Source organism: Agelaius tricolor, unplaced genomic scaffold (assembly GCF_023055355.1).
Source record: "Agelaius tricolor isolate 1412-34295 unplaced genomic scaffold, bAgeTri1.0.p SCAF_9, whole genome shotgun sequence".
NCBI classification, from domain to species: Eukaryota; Metazoa; Chordata; class Aves; order Passeriformes; family Icteridae; genus Agelaius; species Agelaius tricolor.
The window spans coordinates 27,291,521-27,319,387 of record NW_027269269.1 but is presented as its reverse complement, the minus strand read 5'-3'; the positions used below and the strand labels follow the sequence as shown (position 1 = coordinate 27,319,387).

The 27,867-nt window shown below is 44.0% G+C and overlaps 3 protein-coding genes across 4 annotated transcripts; 2 read left to right on the top strand and 1 right to left on the bottom strand.

Moving 5' to 3' along the window:
* Nucleotides 1-252: 252 nt before the first annotated feature.
* Nucleotides 253-2,642, top strand: TAF13 (TATA-box binding protein associated factor 13). The gene is made up of 4 exons (XM_071433355.1): nucleotides 253-404; nucleotides 527-605; nucleotides 1,068-1,165; nucleotides 2,001-2,642. Exons 1-4 carry the CDS (start codon nucleotides 378-380, stop codon nucleotides 2,169-2,171), a joined length of 375 nt encoding a protein of 124 aa, XP_071289456.1. The 5' UTR covers nucleotides 253-377; the 3' UTR covers nucleotides 2,172-2,642.
* On the bottom strand, nucleotides 1,890-8,797 carry NEPRO (nucleolus and neural progenitor protein). Its single transcript, XM_071433354.1, has 9 exons — nucleotides 8,639-8,797; nucleotides 8,327-8,481; nucleotides 7,482-7,558; nucleotides 7,243-7,374; nucleotides 6,804-6,881; nucleotides 5,593-5,954; nucleotides 4,860-4,921; nucleotides 4,151-4,401; nucleotides 1,890-3,694 (listed from the first exon to the last, which is right to left on the bottom strand). Exons 1-9 carry the CDS (start codon nucleotides 8,790-8,792, stop codon nucleotides 3,298-3,300), a joined length of 1,668 nt encoding a protein of 555 aa, XP_071289455.1. The 5' UTR covers nucleotides 8,793-8,797; the 3' UTR covers nucleotides 1,890-3,297.
* On the top strand, nucleotides 6,228-27,867 carry LOC139592933 (protein spire homolog 1-like). Of its 2 annotated transcripts, XM_071433353.1 has the most exons (16): nucleotides 6,228-6,902; nucleotides 11,020-11,051; nucleotides 11,500-11,664; nucleotides 12,419-12,544; nucleotides 12,830-12,895; nucleotides 15,801-15,962; nucleotides 18,145-18,216; nucleotides 18,715-18,850; nucleotides 19,291-19,415; nucleotides 21,044-21,152; nucleotides 21,702-21,850; nucleotides 22,903-23,034; nucleotides 24,362-24,426; nucleotides 25,274-25,301; nucleotides 25,712-25,854; nucleotides 26,983-27,867. In XM_071433353.1, exons 3-16 carry the CDS (start codon nucleotides 11,560-11,562, stop codon nucleotides 27,152-27,154), a joined length of 1,590 nt encoding a protein of 529 aa, XP_071289454.1. In that variant the 5' UTR covers nucleotides 6,228-6,902; nucleotides 11,020-11,051; nucleotides 11,500-11,559; the 3' UTR covers nucleotides 27,155-27,867. The 2 variants fall into 2 exon arrangements, with proteins under 2 accessions (XP_071289454.1, XP_071289453.1); XM_071433352.1 differs by lacking the exon at nucleotides 6,228-6,902 and having other exon boundaries at nucleotides 10,971-11,051; nucleotides 21,074-21,152.

Genomic DNA, 27,867 nt, shown 5'->3' with positions numbered 1-27,867 from the left:
TTTTACATTCTATGATTTTGTGAACATGGGCAAGTGTGCCTCGCTGAAGGGAAGGAAAAGCCCCTGCCAATCGAACAAACCGACTGTGAAAAGTCACCCTTTCTGTCCTCGTGGCTGACCCTCTTTCGAGCAGAGGGATTAACAGACACCCCCCGAGCTCACTTTCAAACCACGCTATCCCGATCTGGCAATCCAATAATGAATGTCATATCCAGGTTTGGGACGGCTACCAGAGCTACGCCGCAGCTCCACGGCGCTGCCCTCCGCCCAGGCAGGCCCCGCAGCACCGCCCACTCCGCCCGTGCCGCCCGGCGCGGCTCGGCGGGGCCGCGGGGCGGGGCCGGGCCGCCGAAGTTGTTCCGGGCCGGCGGGCAGCCATGGCGGATGAGGAGGAGGATGTGCCGGTGAGTGGTGGAGGGGCTGCCCTTCCCGGGGATCCACAGCCCAGCCGCGGTCGGGGGAGCGACGGGAAGGGGCCGGGGCCAGACGGGAGCTGACCGCGGCCTCCCCGCCGCTGTGCCCGTAGTTCGAAGAGGACGCGGAGGACGCCGGCGGGGGCCTGGACGGCGGGCAGGGCAGGAGGAAGCGGCTGTTCTCCAAAGAGCGTAAGTCGGGCCTGGTCACTCAGCTGAAACCCCGAGCTGACAGCTTTGGGGTCCTAAAACTCACTTCTCCTTAACAAAACAGCGGCTTTCATAATGTGCCTTGGCTGCAATTGCAGAAATCTGCCATGTAGACCCCCCTCAAAAATATTGCTAGTGCATGCTCTGGACCTAGCTGTGCCCAAAGTTAGCTGCGCTGTCACTATGCAGTGCTTTGCAGCCTAAGTGAATATTCAGAGAGCCTGTCCTCAGACATGCTCTTCTGTATATACAATTCCTGTCCCTACAGGAGGGCTTTTGTTGGCTTCTGTTTGTTCTTATTTCCTGTATGTTTCCTCAAGATTTGTCTTGCCTGACAGATGAGAGGGCCATCCTGGTGCAGGAACGTGCAGGCTGGTGAGGTCTAACTAGATGCATGCAGCACTAAATGGATGAAAGCCTCATGCTGAATGTTTCTTTGTGCAGTAAGGTGCATGATGTATGGATTCGGGGATGACCAGAACCCTTACACAGAATCAGTGGACATTCTTGAGGACCTGGTAATAGAGTTTATCACTGAAATGGTAAGTCAGCTCTAGATGGCATGGTCAAAACATCCTCACCAGAACTTTAGCTTTTTGAAAGTTAATGCCTCTGACTGAAATACTGCATTATCCCAGGCCCCAAACTCATGGCATTAGTAGGAGAAACATAAACTTGGATTTTGTTTTCCCAAGATTAAAGCAAAATTTATGCACCTTACTCCATGTGGATTTAGAACACTGAAGTCTTTAAGTAGCAATTAGATTACTATTTTAGGAGGGGAAATACCCACCTGACTTTGAGGTTCACTGTGGTATCACTGTATGTTCAGCTGACAGAAAATTTGGCTCAGATTTAAAAGTCTGTCAACTTTTTTGTGTTTGCCCAGTGTCTGTACATGGATGGGAACTTAGCTCTGCCATACAAAAGGAATGCGTTCTTGGGCCTGAGGCCATTTCTCTTCCTGACTTGGATACCATTTCTAAGTATCCAAACATTCCCCTTTCTATTGAAATGCTGGTCTTTCCTATGCTTATCAAAATGCCCTACACTGTCCTCTGATACAGTTACCTCACACTGCTTCCAAATCATGCCTAATCTTCAGCCATTCTGCAGGCTGGGTATCCTATGTGTAATCTGGCCTTCATTTTGATACCATTAAGTGATGTATATGTAGTGGTTATGTTCAGGGTATAAGCCACAGCAGAATAAGTCCATGGTTTACTGGGAAGTTCTCTTGTGAGTAGCATGATGGTGTCCAGAACCTGCAATTGCTTACTTTTTTATTGTAAAATGACAGGAACTAAAGTGGAATTGAGACCTTAAAAAAGCACCATGGCAAAGGAATACTGCTGACTTTTTTTTCCCCTCTAACAGACACACAAGGCCATGTCCATCGGGCGGCAGGGTCGGGTGCAGGTTGAGGACATTGTCTTTCTAATACGCAAGGACCCCCGGAAGTTTGCCAGAGTTAAAGACCTCCTAACTATGAATGAAGAACTGAAACGAGCCAGAAAGGCCTTTGATGAAGCAAACTATGGGTCTTGAATCTGTGCACAAGCTGCACTGGGGCATTTTTTGGGCACTTGCTGCCCACTAAGAAGGAAGATCATGCATGTTGTTTGGAAGGGTTTTTTAGGATGGAGGTCACTGCTGGGATGCCTGCCCTCACTCCCAGCCTTTTCTGAGAAATATTTAAGCAGCTGAAACATTACCTGATTGTATGTGGTATACTTAGGTATTTTTATACCATTTGAGGAAATGAGAAGAAGACCTCTAAAAATTCCTGCAATGGCAGGAATCTGTTTCAAGTAGGCCTGTGTTGCATCAGATGGCTCAAGGGCTGATGATTCCTGATTCTCTAAAATTGTTTCAGTTGTCACTGGTTGTTCCTCTGACAGAAAACCTTGAAAATGGATCTTGGTTATCTGTATAAAGACCTTAAGCCCAAACTACTAACAAAGTTGTGCTCTTTGCTCTGTGTATGCATTTTGAATAAAACATAAGTTTGTGCCCACATTTCATAACTAAATGTACATTGATCAGTTCATACAAGGCAGGTAATAGAGACCACAGCTGTGCTTTTCCCTACTTCTGGAACAGCAATGGGGAGGTAAGTTCAGTTAACTCCTCATTTCAGAACAAGCATAACAAATGCTGAAACAGCAATAATACTGCACATCAAGGCTGTCCCCTCTACAAGCAGCACAGAAGGAAGAGTGTAAGGCTTGGAAAGGTTTTGGCAAGTCTTTTGTCCAAAGCAGCAGTGAGTGATCAGCTGCAGCCTTTATGCCATGGATGGGAACTGTTTGCACTGTGGATTTGACAGCAGCACTTAACATGTGGTCAGGCAATAGAGAGGGAACACTGAGTAAGGGTAACAAAGTCACTGTTCCTGGACAAGGGTAGGTAAAAGGAAGGTGACTATTCAGTTATTTGGAATACCCTTAAAATATAAAAATCAGCCATTAAAAAAAAGCTGGTTTAAAAAACATAATAAAATAGTTGTTACTTTCTTAACAGAATTCACAATGTGAGTTACTGAGACACCATTAGGGTTCAGAGGGGTTTACTTAAAAAACAAACAAACAAACAAACAAACAAAAAAAAAAAAACCAAACCAAACAACAAAAAACTAGAATAACTCGACCCCTTTCCTCCTTCAAATCCAGGATCAGACGCCTATTGCTGCAAAAATAGAATCAATATCTGTGTTCTCAGCAGCTTCTTTCCACACAAGGCCAGGGCTTCCTTCCAGCAGCAGCCGCTTAGGGGTCCCTGTTGTGCTTAGTCTGACATGTCCTGTGTCAGTGCTGGAATGTTCTTCCTGACTCGGAGACCCATCTTGGTAAGCTGGGAGGATGAGTGATGCACTCTTCTCACAGACCCCAAAAAGCTCAGGAGGCTTTTGCCCACCAGTCTTTGGAGCTGTCTTCAAGAGTGCCGATGATCTGATCCTCCTTCGGCAGAAGCGTGCCTGGAGGTGCTGCCTTGGCCAGTGCGTGTGTTGTGACCCGTACAGGAGGTATTTACAGACAGATGTTTTGACACAGCGCAGCTTTTTCTTCAAGCTTAAAGGGAGCAAAGTTTACAAAATAGAACTTTATCAGCTACTAAAGTGTTACTTCATTTGGAGTTTGGAGAGATTTCATTATTACCCATCTCTATAATTTTCCTTATACCATAGAAACAGAACAGCACCTTGTACAATAGTAGCCAAAGCAGTCTGAATAGACACAACTCTTGCCTCATACATTTGTTAACATAAAACATGCAGATGATTTAGGTTGCATTTTCATCCTCCCTCCTAAGTACTGTACATTTGATAGCCTTTTAAAGCCTTTTTAAATCATAAGTGACTGAAACTAAACAGAATGCCCATGGTCAGAGCAGCCAGTAATCTAAACTAGTGATCCTGAGTTTTAAAATAATGGCTTAGACCACTGTGTTTCACTATACTATAGCAAAATACATAATACTAAAATACAAATGTTAGACTCAGAAATCCCACACCCATGCAAAACTACCTGCATCCTTGAGCCTCCACATGGTGTAGCCGGTTGCTTTTCAACAACTTGTTACGCAGAAAATAAGCTTCTGATTTGAATTTGTTGGTTTTGCACCACAGAATAGCTTTTCTGAGTGCCTCTGACAGCTCCCCAAATGATGCAGCTGTTTGGACCATCTGTACAAGAGATCCAGTGTGCTCTGATTTTACTATCTGAGACAAAAGTGGTGATGACTTTGCTTGAAGAGGTGTTGATGCAATGCTTAGACCCTGAAACAAACAGTAACAGAAAGAGTGTTTTAAAAAGATGATGTGTCTGATCCTTTCTGCTGGAAGAGAGCAGAACACAGAATGTAGTGAGAATATTCCTTATTTTCTAAGGAGAAAAGGGAAGAGCAGTCTTGTTTTGTGGAATACAAAAAGAAGAGGCAGATATTTAGAATTTGTATTTCTGTCTACTGCTGACTTGGTCTCTGGTCATTTCACTTGACAAACCAACAAATGCCCAAATTCCCAAACAGAAATAAGTAGTGATTGATTTTCTGTGCAAAGCTTCCACACTAACCTGAGTTGCAAGACAAGCAAAAATAAGGCAGGAAAAGGGGACATTTTCAATCAGGGATATTGTGTTTCAAGTGTTAGTCTTTACAATACAAAAAAAACCCCCAACTATTGTGTACAAAAAACCCAAACCACCAACCTAACATGTAAAACAATACCATACAAACCTCTTGTGTGGGATGTCTGGATGGCCTAAGCAGGCTCTTCACATCAAACCCTGGGTGCTTCCCTACAGAGAGAGAAAAGAGTTCCCATTACAACACTGAGATAGTTTTATTTCTTTGCACAGAGACACCACAGAACTCTCAGCAGGCTCACACCTGTACTCAACATTTCCAGGCAAACTCAAGGGAACTACACTAGTTTTGCATTGCAGCTGGCAAGGAACAAAAAGCACGCAGAGGTTTACAGATGGCTGCAAAGGAGAACTTAATGGATAAAAGCTTCACACAAACACATGGATGGCTGCAGTCACTGGCCATAGCCCTGACTGCAGAGGAAGATTTGGGCACAGTTCAGAACCAGCAAACACAGGACACTTGCATCCTGTTCCTACAGCCTTACCTGCTCTTGTATGGGCTACAGACAGTGCCCATAGCTTCTCAGCTATGCAAAAGCAGAAAAGTACAAATAACTATTTACAGGACCTGTATACTGCATTCATTACCTGCTTCTCTCAAGGCTGTTTCCTGATTAAAAGAAACACCTCCTAAAAATCATGATACTGACATTATCCACAGCTTTATAAAGGGGCAAGGGCACATGCAGCACTCTCTTCCAAGGACAAGGAGTTTGTACAAGAACCACACTGTAGGTAGTAGAAGTGCTTGGCCCCGTGTGACAGAAGTTGCAGTCAGTCTCTGAGATGTCAGAAACCGTAACACTGGCACAAGGCTTTACCTCTCCTGGCTGTGGGCACCACAACTGTCTCTCCAATGTCCATGGGGCACAGGATGCTACGGTTTTTCACAGCACTTGTACACGTCTCAGATTTTCTCTTTTTCCCAACCTTTGATACTGCCTCTGGCATTGCTGGGAAGAACTTTGTCATCCAGCTGGTAGATTTTTTTGCTGTAAGCATTTTAGCCTTTTGCTTCTTTGCTTCAGAAGATACATTAACTCCAAGGAAGTCACCAACATCAGAAGGGAAGGTAAACCCCTTGATATAAGGGGTCTTCTGGGTTTCAGATACCAGATGAAGCATTGTGGACAAGGCACTGTACAAGGACATGAGGGTCTGCAATAAACACCTGTACTGGATCCTGTAGACAGAGGACAAAAAGGAATGGAGTCTCCTCTAGCAAAACATAATGCTCACTGAACAACTACCTTCAGCTGAGTGGTCCTTTCCCTGTTTCCCCTCAGTACAAATTTACCTTTTTACACTCTATCACCCTGCTTTCCTTAAGTCTGAGCTTTAAGGAACTATTCCAGATCAGAATGCAAAAGTGACTTGAAAATTCCTGATCAGGAGCCCCTCCACTTCCATAGAGTTTTGCTGAGTGCCACACTTGGTACCCATCAGGTTGTTGGGTCACATCCGAGGTGCCATGAGGTCTTCCCACAAAAGCACCCTGCACCAACTCAGGCCTGATGCCATACAATTGCCTGCTCTACGTTTCCTTGAGTTAGAAGATATCTTGTGTCACAGAAAGTTGTTCTAACAATGTTGTTACTCCTTCAACTACAGACAGCAGTTATTCTCCCAGACTGAGAGAAACCAGACCGATTTCCCTAGAAAACTCAGTAGTATAATAGAACATGTTTAACCCAGCCTTCCCATTTCAGCATGAGGCAGGACTTACTCCTTGCTGCACAGAGTACCAGGTGCTTGTGGCAGACTGACACTAACACTGTGATTTCATTAGAGGTACATATAGTTTGCTAAGATCCAAGAATAAAGCCTTCCATAAGAGCGTGTAAGAAGTCTCTCTCCACTTGTATAACTCTGCAGGTTCTAAAATCAAGTCCAAAGGCATGGAGGGACCTCCCTTCTCCTACTCCCAACTGAATAAAGCTTTCTTAGCAGCAAGGCCTAATTACAAGCCCTTCTCCCTGACAGGCACATCAAACGGACAGAGACAAACAAGACAGACTTTTGAACCACAAACCAGAGCCGGCTCAGGAGCCCCAAAGCCACAGTATTCAGGAGAATGAATTCCTTCGAGCAGAGGTGTTTAACAGACAAGCTGAAGATTATAGCAGTTAAGGTAAAAAAAATAAACAGCATGTAACGAGAGTTGCTGAACACACCAACTAGAGGCAATTCACAAGGCAATATCCTGGAATAATCTGGGAGATGAGTATCCAAACTTTGTTTGGATACTGTTCTGGCTCAAGGCCAAAACAGCTGCTAGCCAAACAGCCTGAGGTTTCCACATAATAACTTGAAATGAAGGTTTCTGGCTAGCAAAGAAATTTCAAGTTGCACCTATGAATTGCACAGTTGAGTCCATCAGCAATACAGGGCCTACACAAATCCTCGTTTTGGTCTCATGAGGTGCTACTGGTGAACTCTAAGATAATGTTTTTGTGGTGAAAAAAGGATACAGAAAAGCTTTACAGCAACAATCCAGTAGACGTAGTATGAGCTTGCAGCCTCCCAATACCTTCAAAGCCACAGTTTCCAGAATAGGCTGGCTGGGAACCAAGCACTCTGCCTGGGCTTTGGATCCATTTTTCCTGTGGTGATACAAGGATGAAGAGTTGGTTACAATCTAGCATCCTCTTCCTTTAGCTCTGCAGACTGAGTTAATGGACAGTACAAGATATGGGATCATGACACTTACTTGGGAATTAGTCCTACCAGAGTTTCCAGGCAGCCCACCAGATTCATTTTCCATAGGCGCTTCAAACATTGCTCTACCTAGGAGAAAAGAAAACTCCTTTGACTGGTATTTTGAGAGACTGGTCTAAGAACTGTCACTACATTAAACTGTCATTATATCATCAGTTTAACAGCCCACACTGGAGCTCTGTGTGATGGGATGTTCTGGGACATTTCTGTATCTGCACAATGATGAAAAACATCCCTTCATCACTCTGCATTCTAAAAATAGAATTAAGTGAAGGACTGGAGTAGGCCATGTTTAATTGGTGCTGCATGATTTCCCTGGTGCATACAAGGGCCCTTACTACTGGATGTCAAGAAGGAAAACACATAAACAAATAAGGAAGATAAGTGCCATTCCTGCTCCATTTCAAAACAGTTATTTGAAAATGCTGACAATCCCTTCCCTGGAAAACTGGCAAGGTGTTCACTTTTCATCTTAAAACAGAAAATATCTAATAAGTAGGATAAGATTATTATTCCTCCCTCTTATCGTTGCAATTATTTGAGAATGACGTCCCTGTATTATTCATGTATGCAAAGGTATGGAATAATACCTATTTCAGGTCTCAGCGTGAGTATCGGAGACCAGGGCAGGAAAACTGAAGTTGCAATTGCTGCACAGGGCCAATAAACCCACTGGGCTCAACCATGAGAAAACAAAAATGCACCTACTCACAAACTTTTTTTGCACGATGCTCCGGGGGCTAAATGCTACTCGAAAGGCTTTTCGGGGAGTGGAGACTGGGGGCTGGGAGTACCCAGCTGCCGGGTCTCTGCCGGCCAGGCGGGGTTGGTGCTCACCTGCTGCAGGGCCAGGTAGGGCCGGTGCCGGAGCAGCCGGCTGTGGTACACGTAGAGCACGGCGCGCAGGACGCGTCCCTCGGCGGCCAGGCCCGGCCCCGACAGCCGCTTCCCGGCGATGTCGCAGCGCCGCCGCAGCGCCGACAGTAACCTTACTGCGGGCGAGACCCGGACAGCGCCTCAGCGCCGGCCACCGGCACCAGCGCCCGCCGCCGCTCCGGCCACTGCTCCGGCTCCCACCGACCGACCACCCACCGCAAACACCCGGGAGCGGCTTCAAACACCCCCAACCCCTCGACACCGCGCCGGGACCTGCGGGGTGCTGGGCCGCCAGCGGCACCGTGGTGCTGTTCGCGGGCCAGGGCACGTCCAGCCGGTTCCAAGGCTCGTCCCGCCCGTCCCACGCCGCCCTAGGCGCCGCCATCTTCCCGCTGCGCGCGGCGAGTCCCAGCGTGGGCGGCACCATCCGGGCGGGCCGGAGGGGAGAGTCGCGGGCCGGACCAAGTCACCCTGCGGGGGTGCGTTATAGCCCAGGGCCGGGCGCTGGTGCACTACATTCCCAAATGCTATAAGCGAGAAGGGAAATAACTATAAATCATGAGTGTTACTCACACTTTCTAAACCTCGCAATTCTCCACTGTGTGCCTCGGGAGCTGTGGTCGTTGGGAGCCAGCGCAGCAGCGGCAGTGAGGCGGTGCAGGCGTGGTCCTGGGGGTGACCCCAGTCCCCAGCCCTGCAGCTGAGCCCTGCCGTGTCACGCACAAGCCTCAACGTGCTGAAAAAGCTGCTTGATCGGTTTCACACCAGGACTAATTCATATCCAGACTACAGGATATAGTCTTAAGATGCACTGGGGAAGGTTCAGGTTGGACGTTATAAAGAATTTATTCACAGTAAGGGTGATCAGACATTGAAACAGACTGCCCAGGGAGGTGATGGAGTCACCGTCCTTGGGGGGGTGTTTAAGGAAAGAGCAGACGTGGCACTCAGTGCCAGGGTGTAGCTGACACAGGTGTTCAGTCACAGGTTGGACTCAATGATCTCAGAGACCTTTTCCCACCCAACTGATCCTGTGATTCTGGGATATTGGCATTCTGGGCAAGGATGGGCCTTGCTGCCCATACCCCAGGGCCATCCTGATCGCTCCATGCTCACAGTCCCTACTGTTGCATTTTGCTATGGGAGGGGGCCACCGCAGTGTCCCATGGAGTTAATTGCTCTGTAATTTATTAGTGCTGTTGGAATAGTTTCCTATCAAAATGATTTTTGTAGTGTTCTGAGTTCTCCTCCCCCAAGTACATTTCCTGCCTCTTTCCCTCCTTGCCTGAAGTTTAATGTACTCTTCTCTACTTGCAAACATTGGTGCAATTAATATATTTGTGAGAAACAGTGGAGTTAAATTGAGCACAATTTTTGTACACTTACCTTCTCTTGATTCCATTTTGTTGTACATTTATTATGTTCTTTTAAGAAGTCTTGTACAAGTACAGATAAAGTCATGTGCCTTTAAAAAGACAGAGCAAAAGTTGACATTAATGGTTGCACCTGTAGGGAAGAGAGATATGAGCAAATCAAGAGCTAGAACCAATAAAAAGCTGCTGTGAAGGCTTGCCCAGCCGGGGAAAGGAAGTTTTAAGCTCCCTAGGCTAAAAGTGGAGGTTAGAGGTGAAAGGAAAAATGGAGCCTCCAGGGTGTGAGCAGAGGATTGCAAAGGTCTCTGTAGCTGAGCTTCTGAGGTGTTTTGAGCATCCTTTAAGTGAGGAGCAAGCCTGGGCTATCTGCTTTCAGTGTTGCAGAAAAATAGAGCAGTTGGCTCACAGCCTACCACTCCGTTCTGTGTTTGTAAAGGGTTCTGAGAGCATCTTTATCCATGCTGATGGTACTGCTTCCTTCCAGGTCTACCACAAGTCTGGTAAGAGCATAGATACCTGCAGATGCCAAGGGAAATTTCTTTTCCTTTGCTTTTTTTGTTTTGCTTTCCCCCCTCTCTTTTCTGTGTATGTTGTCATGAAGCTATTCTCCTGCCTGTACTTCATTTCAGAAGACTGCGGATCAGTGATAATACAGATGCATGACCTGCTAAATTGTCTAATAGTGCTCTATTGAGTCATTTGGTTCTAGGGAATAGCTGTGATCAAAGCCTTCTATCACTTATGTTATTTGAAATAAATAGTCTGAGGCTTTGCTATATGTACTGCTCTGTTCATCTTCCAGTGTATGGTTCCTTTGTTATGGTAACTCTCATAGCAGATTTTTGATTGGTACTTTCCCTTGTTTTTGGTCACTATGTGTAGCCCAGCAAGTGATAATAACTGTGTTATGTAGGGTTGGGTTGGGCTGCAGCAGAGGTCAGTGCTAGGCTAACTCTTCAGGGACTAAGAGTGGGTAGTAAAGAATAAAGGTAAAGATCCTGTGACTCCCCTGGAGGTTGGGTATCAATTAGCAAACAATAAAATGCAGTATCTATTACTTTGGGCTAATGCTCACAATAACATCAGTCTCCCATGGTGTTTTCTGGGACTCCTCAAATACAGGCCTACTTTCCCCAGGTAGGACTGACTTTTGTCAGAGGAGTTAGTTACCTTATTACAAACAATGTGTCCTGTTCCCCTCTCTTGAAAAGGGTTCTAAAAGCTGTTTATCAATGCCTGTACAGCTGCCTTTCTCTCCTGATCCTTGTTTTTCCCTTTCAGATTTTGGCAGCATTCAGCAGTCTGAGGACAAGGTAAGCCTGTGTATTAACCTTCAATGTGTGTGCAGATACAATCCTATTGTAGTAGAAGGACTGCTCAGGAGATGCAGATGTCTTGGGAAACTATCAAGGTGCTTGAATTTGCTGTGGCCTGTGAGAGTGACTTCCCTGCAACCTGGAAAAGGAAACAAAATGCTTGGACTGAACTCAAGTAAGACAGTGGGACTGGGAAACAATGTGCACAGATGCTGTCTACTGTGGAATAGGCCACAGTCTTGTTGTCCTAATGGCATATGTCTTAGGGGTGCCAGTTAAGGCCATTTAAGAACTTTAAACCAGCTTAAATGGAGGTATTTCTCATCCTGAGAGATGTGTTCAGTCCTCAGGAGCAGAGGAGTATGTACACGTGGCTGAAAAATAAGAGCTGTGATGTTCTCCACAGCGCTTCATACTATATTGCTTCCTTGGTCTCTGTCTGCAGCTGTTGGAGTACTTGGGAGGGGTGATCTATGAAGCCCTGGACTGGGGAATCGACAGCCAAATGGAGCGAGAACTGAGCGATCCTTTGGAGAAACTGCTGTGCCTCATGTTGAACCTGGATGACAGGGCAACAGGACCACCAGTCACCCTGCAGGATGTTATCAAGGTTTCCTTCTTCCCCCTTAGTAAATATAGCAGCTTTAGAGGAGTTGATGGAACAGTGCTGTTGGCCAAGAGGCAAGACCGTTTCTGGGAAAAAGCTGGGTGGGCTGTTGGAGGACAGAGAGGGAACATTGGCCTTCCCATCAGAGAGAAAAGGCAAAACTATTTAAGGTGTTTGTAAGTGCCCATGGAAAATAATTAAGAAGGAAGACTTGAGTACGGCTCTCCCACAGCTGTATCTGCAAAGTCCTTCTATACAGTCTCCAAATTCAATACCTAGAACACTATGGATATTGAAAAACTCCCTTTCCATAGTATTCATCTTCTGCAAAGGCTGGGATCTGAATGTCTCAACTCAAACAGATATTTTTCTCTCAGCCATAATTTAAAGGTATGAGAAACTTCCCATCCCCTGTCTGATCAGGACAGGGAAAAAGAACAGGGCAAGTGACTCCATCCACTGTAGGTTGTTCTTTGTAGTGGAGGCTTCCTCTTTCAGGTGCTTGTTTCGAAGCACACCTTATGGAAAACAAGATAAACAAATTACACAGCTACTTCCATTATTGTACATAAAAGATTGACTATCTTCCTTCTTTGTTCATCTGTATCTGCAATAGAAAAAAAATATAAAGAGACAGTGAAGAAGATGATTTTTAAACATGAACTGAGGAAACAGAATCTTGCTTTATTCCATCCTACCATGTTCTTTTTTTTTTTTAAACTTTAAGATCTTTTTTAAATAGCTGCACTTCTTTCAGGCCTGTGAGGAGCACTTGTCCACGCTTTCTGAGGTTACCAGCCATTATGAAATGACCTGTAAGAATCTGTTTACTGACTATATGGAACTGCAGAAGCTTGTGACCATCATCCAGACCTCCAAAGAAGTACGTTTAGGATTACCCATTAGCTGCTATTCCCTGTAACTTCACACACTCACCAAGTCCTAAAGTAACCTTCTCATTGCACTAGAAATGGAGCACCTGGATGAAGTTCTGTTTTCACAATGTGAATAGGCTGCTGTCTCTGAACCATTTTTATTTATTGTAGTATTTGGAAGTTTAAGTGTTTGTAGCTTCTTGGCTTTTCAGAAACATTAGTAATTTATGCTGACTAGACAGGAAATCACTGAAGAGTGTAGAGTGATGACCTCATATGCTTGCCTTTCTCAGAGACTGAGAAAAATGGATGTGGAAGATTGGGTGGAAAATCCCATTCAAAAGAAGAAAACCCATGGTGTAAGAGATTTATTTTCTTCATGATGGGAAGCGGGGTTTTTTGGTCAGCGTTGGCTCTCTGAGGCTTTCCATTGATTCTTCTATGAAAGATAGAGCATGAACACAAATTGAACTACTTAGGTTGTTCAGGAGCCTGAGTATTTAAAGACTTGTTTGCAAAACAAGCTGGGGTGTGAACTTGAAGTTAAGCTATTTCATATGTCATCCTCATGTGGGCTTTTATTTTACCCAAAGATTGTCTTTGTGGTACAACTTAAACCACTTCTAAAAATTAAATTGGAGGCAGTCTTTAGAGTAAATGCCCACAAGTAGTTATGCAGGCTGTTTCTTCCCACAAATGAGCCCCAAATTCTAGCTCTTGGCAGGAACTGACACCTGCCAAAAGCAATCTGCTCCTTTCTCATAGCTGGACTGAAAACCCCCAGAAAACTCTTCTGTTGTTGATAGTCCTGGGGTGGACTAGTTCACTCTTCTTATATGGGATCTCTGTTGGTCAGGTCTGGCAGGTACTGAAGGCCAGTAGCACTGTCCATCTTTGTGGTTGTGCAGCTCCAGCAGCTCAAATAAAGGAGTGAAAGAGGGTGAGGAGATGTCACTCCTACCTTCTGTGCACTGCTTTTCTCGTCCTTGCCTTCTGTGCTTCCTTAGATGTTGGACTGTGTGTTTGGGGCAGGGAAGGCAACTTACTGTGCTTTTTTTCAAGGCCCTGCACAGTCGGGGCTCAATCAGAAACAAATAGCTCTTCAGGTTGGAGCTCTGCCCAGCATAAACAAATGCTCTGTAGTCTGGAGTCTGTGGAGACAAACGGCAAGCCCCGAGAGACTTGTGGATTCGCCCCCTTTGTCTAAATAGCACTTGCTTTGAAGCGTGCTCAAACTATTTGTATGAAAATGTTTGTGAAATGTGTGTTTGGGCATATTCTCAATTTTGTGATCTATTAAAATAAACTGGCAAGCTATCTCAAACCACAAACTCATCAACTGCTGTAGCTCTTTTCTGCAGGGAATACATGAATAAATACATGGGCTTTGCCATGTGGCCTGAAGGCCAGTGTATTTGGCCTCTGCTCCTTCAGGAGGCATGAATTCCAAAAGCTGGATGTCTGTTGTGAATCCTCTGCCTCTAGTTACCAAGTCCCTAAGTACCAGCTGATTGCATTGCTCTGACAGTCTCTTAAGTTTTAAATAACCAGGATGCCAGCTTCTCTGGGGTCCCACAGGTTAGAGCTGGTGTCTTGAATGGTGCTAAGCAGGTAATGTGCTCGATGAGCCACACTTTTTCATGCTGACTGATATAACACAGATTTTCTGAAATGCAGACCACAGCCTGACAGCGTGCAGTGTTGTACAGTTTCAGCAGAGCTTACGTGTCCCAAGTTGATGTTCACCTTGAAATCTAAGCAGTGAGACCTGTTAGAAACACAGCTGTCTTAGCACTCACCTGTTTGAACTCAAGGTAATGGGTTTATAGTGTTGTAGCATTTTATGTTGTACTTCATAGGTTGTGGAAAGTTTAGGTGATTTTTGACAATACAACAGATGGCAAAAATAGAGTAATTGCAGTGATCCAGTCAGTAGGGAAATAGAAACATGAGTGATAATAATGTCACAAACATCTGAAAAATGTTTTGGGTGTGTAAGTTGCTCTGAAATGGTCAGCTGAAGGCAATTCTTGTCCCCAGACTAATGTGGCAGTATTACAGTACAGAAGTCTCTCTTAAGTCAGGTCATGTCTCTCAGTCAAGTTCAGTCACCCTGTGAAATACAACTCTATAAAGTGCAAATGTCTTGGGGTAAGCTATTTTGAAAGTCTCTAGTACTGATGAGTTTGCCCAGACACTTTTGTATGTTCTCCCACACAGTATTAAATGTAGCCTAGGAGATATGGCAAGTGTTTGGTCATACTTTGAGAGTTCTAGGTTTCTGGAGTTGAGGTACGTTTACCAAATCCAGCCTAAAACAATCCCACAAAAATATCTGTCTTCTTGAGGGCAGCCATCAGTCAGAGCTTGCATAAGACTCTTCTGTAATTATACCAAGATATCTGAAGGGATAAGTAGAGAGAAGATGCTTCATGCTGTAAGTAGAAAACAGAGAGAAGTCTAAGTCAGATACCTTGTTCTGAGGCAGTTTTCTAAAATGTTTTGCTTCCCTTTCACTGTTTATAATACAATGGCTTGTTCTTACTCAATTTGCCACTGGGATCCAGATAAGCTATTGATTTAGCACTTCCATTACAATGTTGTCTAAGCATGCTATTGAGCTGATTACTTTTTTTTCCTGTCTTTAGCTTTTGTTGGGTTGTACTGCATGCCTGAACATCCTCAGATAGTAGTACAGAAACAGGATGAGCAGATGTCAGAGTTTTTAGCTTGTGTCTCTAGGCTGAGACTGCTAACCTATGCTGCTGTTAAGTATGAGATCCCTTGCCTACTTGTCTTCCTCTTTTTTTTCTGTACACTTCAACCCTTAGTTTTCTGAAAATTTGGAAGATTTTAATGGTAAGATTTGGGATTTCATTCCCAGTGTTTCCTAGGAACCAGTAATATGAAAACACTCTGGCACTTGGAGCACTTGCAGAAAGAAAAAGGGTCTATTTATTTATCTGGCAGCAAAAGCTGTATTTTGCTGAAGTACATCCATAAAGTTAATGACAAATTTTGGGAATGAGCCTAGTGAGCCAGCTACGCGTTTCCTTATTGTAAATTAACTTCTGCAAATAAAAGCAATTCTCTGCTTTGGTACTGCACCCTGATCTGGAAGTGAGTAGAAGGGCATATAAAGGACACAGTTCTGTATTTCTGAATGACTTCAGCTGCTAAGTGTGCCCTGTTACATGGAGGGAGGGGATGCTGCTCTGTGAGTTCTAGCCAGCTACTGACTTGGCCCTTGCTGGTTTCTCCAAGGTATCCCTGTTGCCCAGTGTCATCTGTGAGCTGCAGGCTGGTGTGAGGCTGCGCAAGGCCGCTGAGCGACCACGGCGCTGCATGTCTCCAAAGGAACGTATTTGCTCTCCCTATGAGCTGCTTTTGGATGACATTCAGCACAAGAGGTACACCCTGCGGAAGGTGAGTGACTGGAGTCTGCTTTGGAAACATCTGCTCTACTTCATTTCTGAGCAGTATGTGTTGAGACCTCTTCTCCAAAGGTACATCGAAGTCCAGAAGTGTCTGGGCTCCCTTTTAGCTGCAGTTCAACATTAGATCACTCTGTTTGTCTACCCAAGTACTTAATTTTCAGTAACTTTTTAAGTCAGGAGTAGCCCCAGTTTCATGAATCGGAACAGTAAACCTCTTCTCCCTCCAGGGTCAACCACTCACTTCCTTGCAGCAGTTATTCTGCCCTGCACACAACAGTTTCATGGAGCACACTCTTGGTGCCTTGTGTTTTCTACCTTGGACACTTGTGTCTTTCCAGGCTCCTTTAGCTGAGCTGCACCTGGAGTCTTTTACTTGTTGCTTTGCCTTCCCAGATGCTGTGCTGTGTATGCAAGGGTAGATGCACTTCTGAGACAGTTCTCGGCTCAGCCTAAGGCAGAGGCCTCTGGGCAGTGCACTCAGCTACTGCAGGAATTTAGTCAGGGTAAAAAATGTTGAGCCCCTCACAGGGAGGAGCAGAGACTTCCACCTTCACCACTTGGTTAGTGAAGATGACCAGATACAAAAACGTCTGGGATGTCTCTAAAGGCTTGTGATACTCTTTGCTTGCTGCAGCTTGAGCTGGGAATGATGAGCAGATCTAAAACGTTGGCACAAGGCCTTGTGGCATTGGCGTGCTTTGCAAACAGACATCTTGGCAGAAGATGAGACACAACTCTTCTTGTAATAAAGAGCGGTATTACAAAAAGTGAAATCTTTGCATACTGCACTAGACATCAGCTTTTTTTCCTCTTTGTGGGTGCTGCTAGAGTGTAGCAGGTTTAAAAGCTTCAGCTAAACCATGTACCTCTATAAAATCCCAGCTCTTGCTTGGCTTGATTGTGGCTCCAGCCTCCAGGTAATGCTATGTCATGTGTTTGCAAATGGTATCTTGATGGACATGTAAATAAATAGTATTGGTAAGGAGAGAGTGCATCATAACTAGCTTGTATTCCTTGCAATGTACTATGTATCAATGCACTGTGCAGTACACAAACGTAACTCAAGGTGGCAGGATGATCTGGGTCTTGATTTTCTTGATTTTCTTCTATTTTTCTTTCCCTTTTTTTCTTTTTAGTAAGTTTTTCTTTGGTCCACGAGAAGCACAAATATGTTTGAAGAGTAGTAGTCAGAAATGCTGAAAGAAAGCAGAGTGCTACTGCTCAGGTCTTTGTGAAGGCTCTTAAACGAGGATTTCCCCATCTGCAAAGCTATTTTAAAGCTTCTCTAGCAAACAGTGGTCTAATTTGCAAATGAATGAAAGCAAAGCTACTGTGGGGAGCTGTAGTGTTGTTCTACCTGCACTCCCACGTGTTCTGAAGTTGTACACACAAGTGAAAGAAAATGGCATAGCCTCAAAATACGAATTAGTGGACAAGGCAGCTAAAGACATGCATGTGCAATTGACTTTTTTGTTAGTTCTCCCCTGTGTAGCAAGCACAGGGCTTGATGCTTCACATGAATATCTGCCCTGCAATTCTGTCTTGCTATTGTTCCTAGTTTATGTCGGGCTGTAAGCCAGTCTCTGGGACTCTGGCTTAGGCATACAGCTGCCTGCTGCTACAGTTCCTGTTACAGTCTTGTTAACCCGTTCAATTGCTCTCCTCCCTGGAGCTGAGCTTTTACTGATGAATATGACGTGACCATGATGCTTGTTGGGATCACTCCTGACATTAATATCTGAGTGCAATGTTTTCTAGCTGCTTCTCAGAGCAGTTGTGGGTAGAAGGCTTTGTGCTCTTTGCACAAGCCTCTAAGGGCTGTGCAGTACTTCTGATTGCCTCTGGTTTGCCGTGGGCAAATCTTTCCCTACCAAAACCCCATATGAGGAAACATCATTATTCCACACTTCCCAACTCCTTGTTTTGTTTTGAGGGGTTGTTTGTTTGTTTTGTATTTATTTGGTGTTTATGGTTTTGTTTGTTTTTTTAAGGTGGGTTTTTTGTTGTTTTGGGGGGATTTTTGTTTGTTTTGGGCTTGTTTTGTTTTTTAGTGCCTTCCCCATCTCCCCTGTTCCCAAATCCTGACCTGTATCATTCACTGTGCCACTGAATTGCAGTGTATAAGGAGTAGAGAAAGAGCTATTTCTTAAGCATCACTTCTGCTCCTTCAGGTGACCATCAAGCAAAAGCACCCAAGGACCCCCAAAACTGATGTAGCTTCTCTCAAGCCTCATCAAGAGCTGGTAGGTGACCTGGTGCTGCATCTGATCATAGCAAAACAAGGTAATTCTGGAGGTAACAAGACATTTTGAAGCAATATAAAGCTAATACTTCAGCTACTGGTTTGTATTTGGGAGGGGGTTATCTTAATCATACTTAACTTTTGAATTGACCCTCCTGCCAAACATGGTACTAGAAAAACGAGAGCTGACATTTTTTGTAGAAGAAAGATGATCAATCTTCCTAGTTCCTCCACTGCTTCTTTAATTTGCAACATTTTTTTGGTCTTGAAAGTTCTGGAGAAGTTCTTGAAAGCTCCTGGAGTTCTTGATTTCAAAATTGAGAGTCACTAAAGTATTCCACTATGCATAGTGCTGAAGGCTGTCTCGTGTTCAGGGCCCAGTGCCCTCTTGGGTGACAAGCACTTGTAAAATGGGGCCATTGCTGATGCAGTTGTTCTGTCACCACTGGTCTCCTTGCTCTGTCCAATGGCTCTTTGTGGTGCTATGCTTTGCCTGCAGATGTTGAAGGTGAAGCTGAAACAGTGTGTGCCACAGGAGCCCAGGTGGCATGAACAGCTCATGGCAGAAGTAAAACAACCACCGAAGCCTTGGGCAGCAGCAGCAGAAGCACAGGAAAAGAGGAGCAGGCACAAAGGTACCTGCTATAGAGTGACCTAGCAAGCAAGCAAGCAAAGTCAGCATTGGCTAAAAATAATAGATGGCCTTGGAAATTAAATCCCACTTATCTTGTCAATAGCATTTGTAATGTGACAGGTGGTGAGAAATACAAATGTTGTGTGATAGAGGTGGTATGGCATGAGAATAGTTATTTCTAAAAAATCTGTTTGTGGCTTATTAAGACTCAAAAGGTATTTCAACTTGCCTTTTTTTTTTTATGGATGTCCACATTTCTCTGTCCACTAAGTGAGATTACAGGACTTAGACGATCACCTAAGAATAAAAGATTATGTAGCTACCAGACAAAGCCTAGCTAAAGCTTAAATTCCAATGCGTTCCAAATTTGTCATTTTCTTGTCCCAGATCTATCTCATTTTGTCTGTGGGTATGGGTTTTTTGTTCTCCCTCTCGCTGCAGAAATGTTTGTGGCATCAAATACTGCCTCGAACTCTCCAAGTGATAATTTCTTACATCTCCAAGATGCCAGTACTGAGTTTGAAATTGCCAACACTAAAACGCAGCAGCTGGGAGCAGGAGCTCAGGTAAGGCTTTAGTGGAAGGACTATAGAGAGATGCCTACTTCAGGAATTAGAGCTGCAAGCATATACATAGCCCGCCTGGAAGGGCAGGAACAAATCCTGGTGTAGGAAATCTTGTCTCAGAAGTGAACAAATTTGGTACTACTGGGTTCACTGAAGTACTTTCCTCTACAGAAGCTCATTTCATTCTCAAACACTTCTGTTTGTGGCATGACTGCAGCCTATAGGTACTGATCTCTTCTCTCTGACCAGTGACAGCATCCAAGGGAATGGCCTGAAGCTGAGTCAGGGGAGGTTTAAGTTAGTTATTAGGAAAAGGTTTTTCACCTGCAGGGTGGTTGGGCACTGGAACTGTCTTCCCAGCAAAGTGGTCACAGCACCAAGCCTACAGAATTCAAGAGGCATTTGGACAATGCTCTCAGGCACATGGTGTGACTTTTGGGGTGGTCCTGTGCAGGGGCAGGTGTTGAACTTTGGTAATCCTTGTGGGTCCCAACTCAGGATATTCTACAGAATTCTACAGAACTGAAGTCTGCTCTGGTCTCTTAAAACTAGATCCTGCAGAAATTATAATAGCATGGGGGTCTGGCCAATGTGGACCAGAATATTCCTACTCTTACCTCACAGTGAGGCATTTGATGCTAGATGTACTGATGTATTTTGATTTCATGTGGTATGTGAGCTCATAGAAAGAAAACTTAATGATGTATTTTGAGGAAGGAACTTGATGGGTAAATTCCCACTTGTTTGTCTGTGGAGTTATTTTGGGAGCACTGTTCTTCAGTAAACCATAATACAAAGTCTTTTGGTTCTTTAACTCCTGGATCTGTCATGAAAAGCTTGACTGCTTGGTTCTGGGATTCAGTCTGAGCATATTCTGAAATTCTGTGGAACAGAACTTAAGCCCTAACACATCATGTCTAGCATAGATGCTCTGGCATACAAACAGGAATCTGTTTTCTGTAAATATTTCTGCATGAAATGCAGTTGCCTAACTGAGGAAAACAGATAGGAATTATAAAAGCAGAAAATCTTAGCTTTACTTGCCCAGTCTGAGCTACTTGGAGGAATGTTCAGCATTGTGGTTGACATAGTACTGCTGAACTAAAAGGACTTTCATATAGAGACTAATATAATAAAATTTGAGGGGTTTTTTTTGCTTTTCTAGACAAGGTAGAAACAATGCTGGTGAGATAAAGCATTGAGTTTGAGTTGAATTAATGAGTTGGATTAGTCACGGTCTCTTGAACTGTTCTCCAATGTTGCTGTGTGTGAGCTGGAGCCAAGAAAATGGTTCCGATGTATTCCATGGGTTGTGTGGGGATGATTATACCAAGTTGGTTCCTGAACAGATGCCACTTTAGTACTAGTATCCACTACTGGAGCTGGGCAAGAGAGAGAACAGGTGAATTGGAAACTTCACTAGCTTAGTTGGAATTTCCTAGCTGTGGAGTGCAGGGGAATTAACTTTACATTCTGAGAAGAAACAAAGTTTCTAAATGTACCCCACTGATTTTTCACTTTCCTCCACTTCTGACAGAGTTGAATATTTCTGATCAGTCATGGGTATCCTGGGTTTTATTAGGCAGCAGTACTTCTGATGAAGTGGCCTTGGTGTCTCTTACATGCAGATTATGAAGATCCTGTCCTCTGGTCTACAGGAAACCATTCCCAAGCTGCCTGCCAGCACCTGCCTTTCCTCCACCAGGCCATCAGGAGTATCCAGGAGTATCAGCACAGGTCAGTGCACTTCTGGCTGCACAGCTAAACCAGGTGACAGAGTACAGCCAGTGGCCTGATGGGCTCCCAAACCTTTTGGCTGGGCTCAATGTATACTTCATTAATCACCTGAAGATACTTTGCAGGACAAGTTCCAATACTAAATAAAGAGTCTGGGGAGGTGCCCTTAGAAGATAATTTCTCTGCAGTTGTCTGAAGCTTGTGTAGCTCCTGCAGCTTCAAAACAATGATTGCATGTCCCCAAAGGCCTGACTTGGAATTTTCAGTAAAAACTAAATGAGTGGTTTGAATATTCAAGTAGAAAGTGCAGCACTTCATTTTATTAAACTAAATGGTGCTAATGAAGCCTCATCAGTTACTACTGACAAGCATAATTACTGTAACCTCTGCTTTTTATGTGATCTGAGCAGATGGGTTGGAGGGGGAGAGATGTAAGCCTTGCTACCTTCAGAAGGCAGTGTTCTGCTTTTGAGTGTCCAGCCCTCAGGGTGAATACTTAGAAACTGATAGTGGGTTTTCTGCACCCTAAAACTTTCTCTTCCTACCCAGGTCTTGCTGCAAATTGCACTCCTCCCATGAGTGCACCCCTGCCAGGAGACATTAAGCCTAAGTGTTTCCTGAGCACTAGCCAATGGCAGCTGCCTCCTTCCAGAGGAAGGTCCAAATCTTTAGAGAGAGGCCTTCAAAGCAAGGAGTTTGTAAGTCCAACATGTCAGCAAGCAACCCTGGTCTGATATATCTGGTAATGACTTGCACCTTGATCCTCATGAAAGCAGTAAGCATGCTCTGTGTTTTTTGTCTTGGAACACATGGTATACCCATCTGAAGTTGGTATGCTCTTCTCTCCTTGGAGACCACTCAAGAGAAGACTGGATGCTGTAGTGTTCTTGTGGTGGCTTCCCCCTTTTAATGACGTGAAATAAAGTTGTTTCTCATACAAGAAGAGGGAAGTACCATGACATTACTTGAAAGTGTCCACCAAGTCTTCCTCAAGCAAACTGTAATTGAGAATGGAACTATCCTGGTTTCTTCATGTCCATTCCTTTTCTCTAGATTCTGATATGCTCACAAGTATCTTTTAAGCTGCAGTAAGGGGCAATAAGTAGTTAACAAAATGTGGATAGCACAGCATTAGTGATTTTTAAATGTATAATATATGTAGAAATGAAGTTATCAGGCTCTGAATAATGGTTGTGGGAGAAATACTGGAGTCTATGTGCTCCCATGCAACCCTCTGAATTATGGCCTCACCCTGTTCTGCCCTGACAAGGTGTGTTGTGCCCTTGTCTCTTTCTTTCCTTCTGCATCCCTCCTTGCCCCACCTTGGCAAGTCTCTAACTGACCTCTCTGATGCCTCTTTGTTTAGCAGTGTGGTGAGGGATGCAGGTGTGTTGGGGATTAAAGCACAGCTGTCTCCTGGCTGACCACGAGCCTACAGCTTCCATTTGTATGGGGCCAATAGGTCTTGGGAAAGAGAAGGGCAAGAGAGTGTTGTTCTGTGGAAAGCAATTTTGTATCCAGGAGAGGCCAGGGCGGCATGTGTTCTGGAATCTGCTTGAAAACTGTAGCAACCTGCCTGTAGTAGTTTCTCTGCTGGTACTGTCAGAGTCACCTAATACTGCCTATTACAAAGAAAACAGGGTTTTGGACAAAAATTCTCCTGATCCTTTGGGACTCAGTTTTGAGATGAACTCCCCAAATAGCTGCTTTCTTCAGCTTCATCTGATGTTTAACTTCTGTCATTCAATAGGACTGTCCCTTTCCTACCAAGTGGCCATCACCAACCATTGCTGAGCTGATTGGAGCCAGATATGCAATGATGGTGCTCGAAGGGCAAGGCCTCTTCCAAGAAGGTAGTGATAGTGTCTTGCCAAGAGCAAAGGTATGTTTCTCCTCCTTCTCTTGGTGCTGCCCTTGCCTTTTCAAAAGCTGGCTGGTTTCATGGCCCTCTGTGCTGAACTGCAGAGGCACCCTCTGCCTCAGCTTATCCTGTTCATAACAGCTGATCTGAGTTTGGCCTTGGGCTGGAAAAATTTTTTAGTATTTCTGCAGTGATGGCTTCTAATCTAGCTTAAGCTGGGTAAATTGCCTAGAAAGTAGCCTAGCCCGGCCTTTGCTTGTTGCTTCTTGTCTGATTTCCATGCAAGGAGAGCTGACTGCCATGACTGTTGATCAGCTCCGAAATCCCAAAGTAAATAACTGCAATTTGGTATTCCTAAACAGTGAAACAAAGGCACTTGACTCAGTCTCCTACACCAGAGTTGTGCTGACTCAAACCACCTTGCCAAGTGGACATGAAGGTGGGGGAAATGAGGGGGACAGGGAAGGAGCTGTATAGCTTAGGACTGTTGGTTGTTCACATTTATCAACTTCTGCCTTATCCCTGAGTCTCCTTTAGAGGGAGTGTGGCAACCACTCCTCCAGAGCAGATGTCCTGAGTACAGGCCCTTTGCAGCACAGATGTGAGGAAGTCTGTGTTTCTTGGCTTTTGGGTCACTTTTTTGCCCTCATTTATTTAGCAGTATGGACAGAGTCAAAGGTTCTACTAGCAGAGCCATGCTACTTCCACAAGCTATCTGATGCTCCTGAGACTGAATCCTTGTTTTCTTCTCACCTTACTGACCCTGCTTTAACTTGCCTGCTCTATGACTATTCTAAAATGGCTTTCTTACCCACTGCTGTTTTTTTAGCTTTCTCAAGTTCTACTTCTCAAGATAATATCACTTCTGACTGCCAGCTGTGTATGAATGTGCTCTTTTTTATAAAGTTCAAGCGACTCATCAGCTTCCTTATGACTCATTTTTTGCTTCAGGATTGAATTCAAATTTGCCCTGATTTAATCTCTTTGGGATTGCTGCAGTCTACCTCAAAGAATGTCTCTCTTCTTCCTTCTCTCTTAACTAGCTACTGCTATACTCTTGCACAATACAGCTATTGTTTGCTCAAGAGCCTTTTTTTAAACTCCAGTTGTCTGGCAGCTGCCCCAAACCTCTGCATTATAAAAACACTGGCCTACAAGTGAGAATTTTTTTACCTTTTTAGCTTTTAATTCCTGTGTCTTTGCTATCCTTTACTTGACCTCTGTTATTGTATATGAATCTAAAGCCTTTAGAAGGTTTTTTTACATGCTTGCTTTTTGGCAGGCGGTGGATAGTGTTGGTACAAAGATGTTTCTCATTTGCATTCACAAATAACTTTCTTTTCCACAGATCTGTTTCAGTTGCCATAAGCAGATGTTTCTTAAGTGGCCTTACCAATGTTACCTCTGCAGCAGGTGAGCTGGTACAAAAGGACTGAATGAGGAGGGAGAAAAAAGTGAAAGAACAGTGCTGAGAATTCTCAGTATTCACTGGCTGTACTACTGGATAGGACCAGGTTGCTAAGCCCTTCAGCTTTGCCTTACTGCAGAAGCCAGGCTAAAGTGTCTACAGCTGGGGAGGATGTGGAAAATCTTGTCTCTGAAGTAGTATCTCAGTTTTAACTCTTAGTGTTAACTCAGCAATAGCCAAATTTCCTGTGCCAGTATGAAATTAGTTTCTCTGAGATCACATTCTGTGTTTTGCTCTAAAGGTTTGCTCTAACTTCAGCCCAGGGCTTGAAGAGGTTCTGAGACAGGGTCTACACCAGAATCTTCTATTAAGGACTGAAAAAGAGAACTCCAGACCTTGTGACTGGGAAAGGAGTTGAGCCTACTTGTATCCACTTATTTGTCAGAGGCTTTCTGTTCATGGGAGAGTGATAGAGGAACTTCAGGCTCATTAAGGCTCACTTAAATCTATTTGAAGCAGTTGTGAAGCACTGAATTGATTATAAACAGCAAGTAAACAACCCCTGGAAATTGAGCAACTGTCTGGTGGTAGTGCTGGGTGAAGTGTAATGAGCATTTGCAGATAAAGCCTTGAAGCTATGAATGTTGATACATTTCAAATGATTTAAACTACCAGAAATAGGAAAGCTGGCAAACTGAATAGTGGAGTTCTCAGCTGCTTCACTTTGCCATCGATTGGTTCTGCCACAAGAATGGATTCAGAATTACTTTGGAATTAGCTACTTTGTAGCTGCAATATTGGTAGCTGCTGAGCTGTACTCAAATGATAATGCTGGAGACTTTTGTCTTTCAGGGTTGTCTGCTGTGACTGCTGCATTAAGGCAAGTCTAGTCTTTACAACAGTGTATGGGATTTTTACATTTTCTGCTTTCCCTCTTCCTCACCTAGTCATAAGAAGCTTTCCTTCATCCCACTGATATCTCAAATCTACCTTCCAGCTTGTTTCTAAGAAAATAGAAGAGGGAATAGTATGACATGTAAAAGTAACCAGGGTGACACAGATATCTGTTGTCATATTCAGCTAAAACAACTCTAGTTCTTCTTTCTTTCATCCTGTGTAAAGTGGTTTGGATTACACTGGGCTCTGTTTATACATGAGTCAGAAAGTTCACTGCATTAATGTCTACCTTTTAAGTGCTCCAATAAATCAATTGCATGGCATGCAAATTGTCCTGATAAGAAGGAGGATGTGTTTCCCTGGGAACTCAGGTGACTTGTGTTGTGATTCTAGATGTCCATGCCCTTCAGAACATGTGTACATCTCCCACTTCAATTCCTAAAATTTTTGAGACTGTCTGGAGAGCAGGATCCAGCTACTCAGGAACAGAAGAGCTCCAAGTTGCTACATGAAATAGAGCAGCAGCAGTATTTTGGGTAAGCTGGGACAGGGTTGTTCTATTTTTACCTTGAAAGATGTCACCATTTACTTATGCAAAACTACAAACATGCAGACAGCAGTATGTAATATTGGGCTGGTCAGCAGAATGCTCTGTTGAATGGCTGGTTTTAGCCACTGGTCTAACTAGTCCACAGTTCTCTGGAAGTGTTGTTTATTTTAGATGACCCAAAGGGAGGAAGTGTAGGTGCTCTGAAATGCATTTTCTGTTTTAACTATCAGGTTTGTTACATGGATTTAGAAGTGTCTATAAGTGTTTTATGCCCACACATAAAAGGTTCCTTGCAATAGCTTCATAGTATGAGAATTTCCAGACCCCATCATGTTCTATCCCCCACAGCTGAAGGTATGTCACTACAACCCAGAAGTAGCCCCTTTCTACCTAGACATGAAATACTCTAATTGTAGCTCAGGTGTAACTGACTGAACAGTGATGCCACAAATGGTTTCTCAGCCCCTCCATGTATATACAGACCCTTTCCTTTTTGTCCCCTGAAAATTAATTATTCCAAAAAGAGTTCTTGGCAGTTCTGGATGATAAAGACAACATGCATATAACTGTAATATACAGGACTGAGAACATTTATGTTTTCTTCTTTCCAAAGCAGTTAAATCTTCTATTGGGCAAACTGGTACCTTCTTTTTCTTCTTGTGAAACCATTCTTTAATACAGACACAATTGTTTCTGGTTCTAAGGCTGATACTTCAGATGCCAAAAATCAGGAGTATTCATTACTGAAGTTAACTGCATGGGGCAGGCAGTGGTTTGGTCTGTGTTGTAATGCAAGTGCTGCAGAAGAGGCCTAAGACTGCATGACTGTCATAATGCAGGATGGCAAAAATAAATCCTGCTGCATAAGGATGCAGCCATAACCTTGGACCAGACACAGATATCCATTAGCCCTTTGGCTGATACACTGTCCATAGAGAGAAGCTGTCAGCTGTTCTGGTGCTTTTTAGCTTTTCTAAGTGGTGCTGATGGCTCTTCTGAACCTATGGATTTGGCTAAATCACTTAGCAGCCTGGGAGAAGGATGGAAGAGCACCATGCCCTCTAACAGAAACCTGGGTCAGCTTTCCTGCTTTTGTTTTTCTCTGCCCCTCCAGTGTACCTGTTGTTTTGGAGCCTCGTGGCCTGACACAGCCCCTGTGCTGTTACACAAGGACCATGGCAAACTGGCTGACTGCAGACATCTGTACGTGGTGTGAGCAATACCTCTTGAATGTGACTTCTGGTCAACAGCACAGCATCCCTCTCAGAAGATTTTCCTGGGCTTGAACCAAACTGGAGTGATTCTACAATACATTTCTCCTGTCACTCCTTATGCACCTGAAATAAATGAAACAGCTTTATGCACCTACTGACATAAAGGACTGAATGAAAGACCTCCCTACTGGTTAGTCTAAGCAGGAAGCACAGCATTTCTGTATTGTAAAGTATTCTAAAGCTTTGTGGGTTTTAGAAATGTTGTAATTCTTTCTGTGTCTTGGGGAAAATAAATGTTGAAGCATTATCATGCTTCTAGCATTTCTTTCTTTGCACCTGCAGCTGTCATTGTTCTGTGGCACTTTTTGCATTCATTGCTGAGCAGACTTCATCCAATGTACTGAGCACAGGGAAACTTTTACCAAAAACCCCCATATGTGAGAGGCTTGTAAAGTGGAGCTCTCAGTTAATATGATCACTTCATCCTGCATTTTGCATACACTCCTTCCTTACTACTCATAGCACTTAAAGCTCATAGCTTTGGTGCATGTAAAATTACAGTGATAGCTGCTCTGTTCACTTGCATTAGGAAGCTTGTTTTGATTTTTTTTTTTTTTTTCCTGTGCATTATCGTGCTTTGGCACCAGACCTTTCTGTGCATCTCACAGAAATACCTTTCAATGCTGTCATCACCTGAAGGGCAGAGAGTTGTTCTTGCGAGATTCTTGCTCATTGTCTTGGCCTTAAGCCTTTGCCCTGGAATAAACTGGACTATTGCAATATTC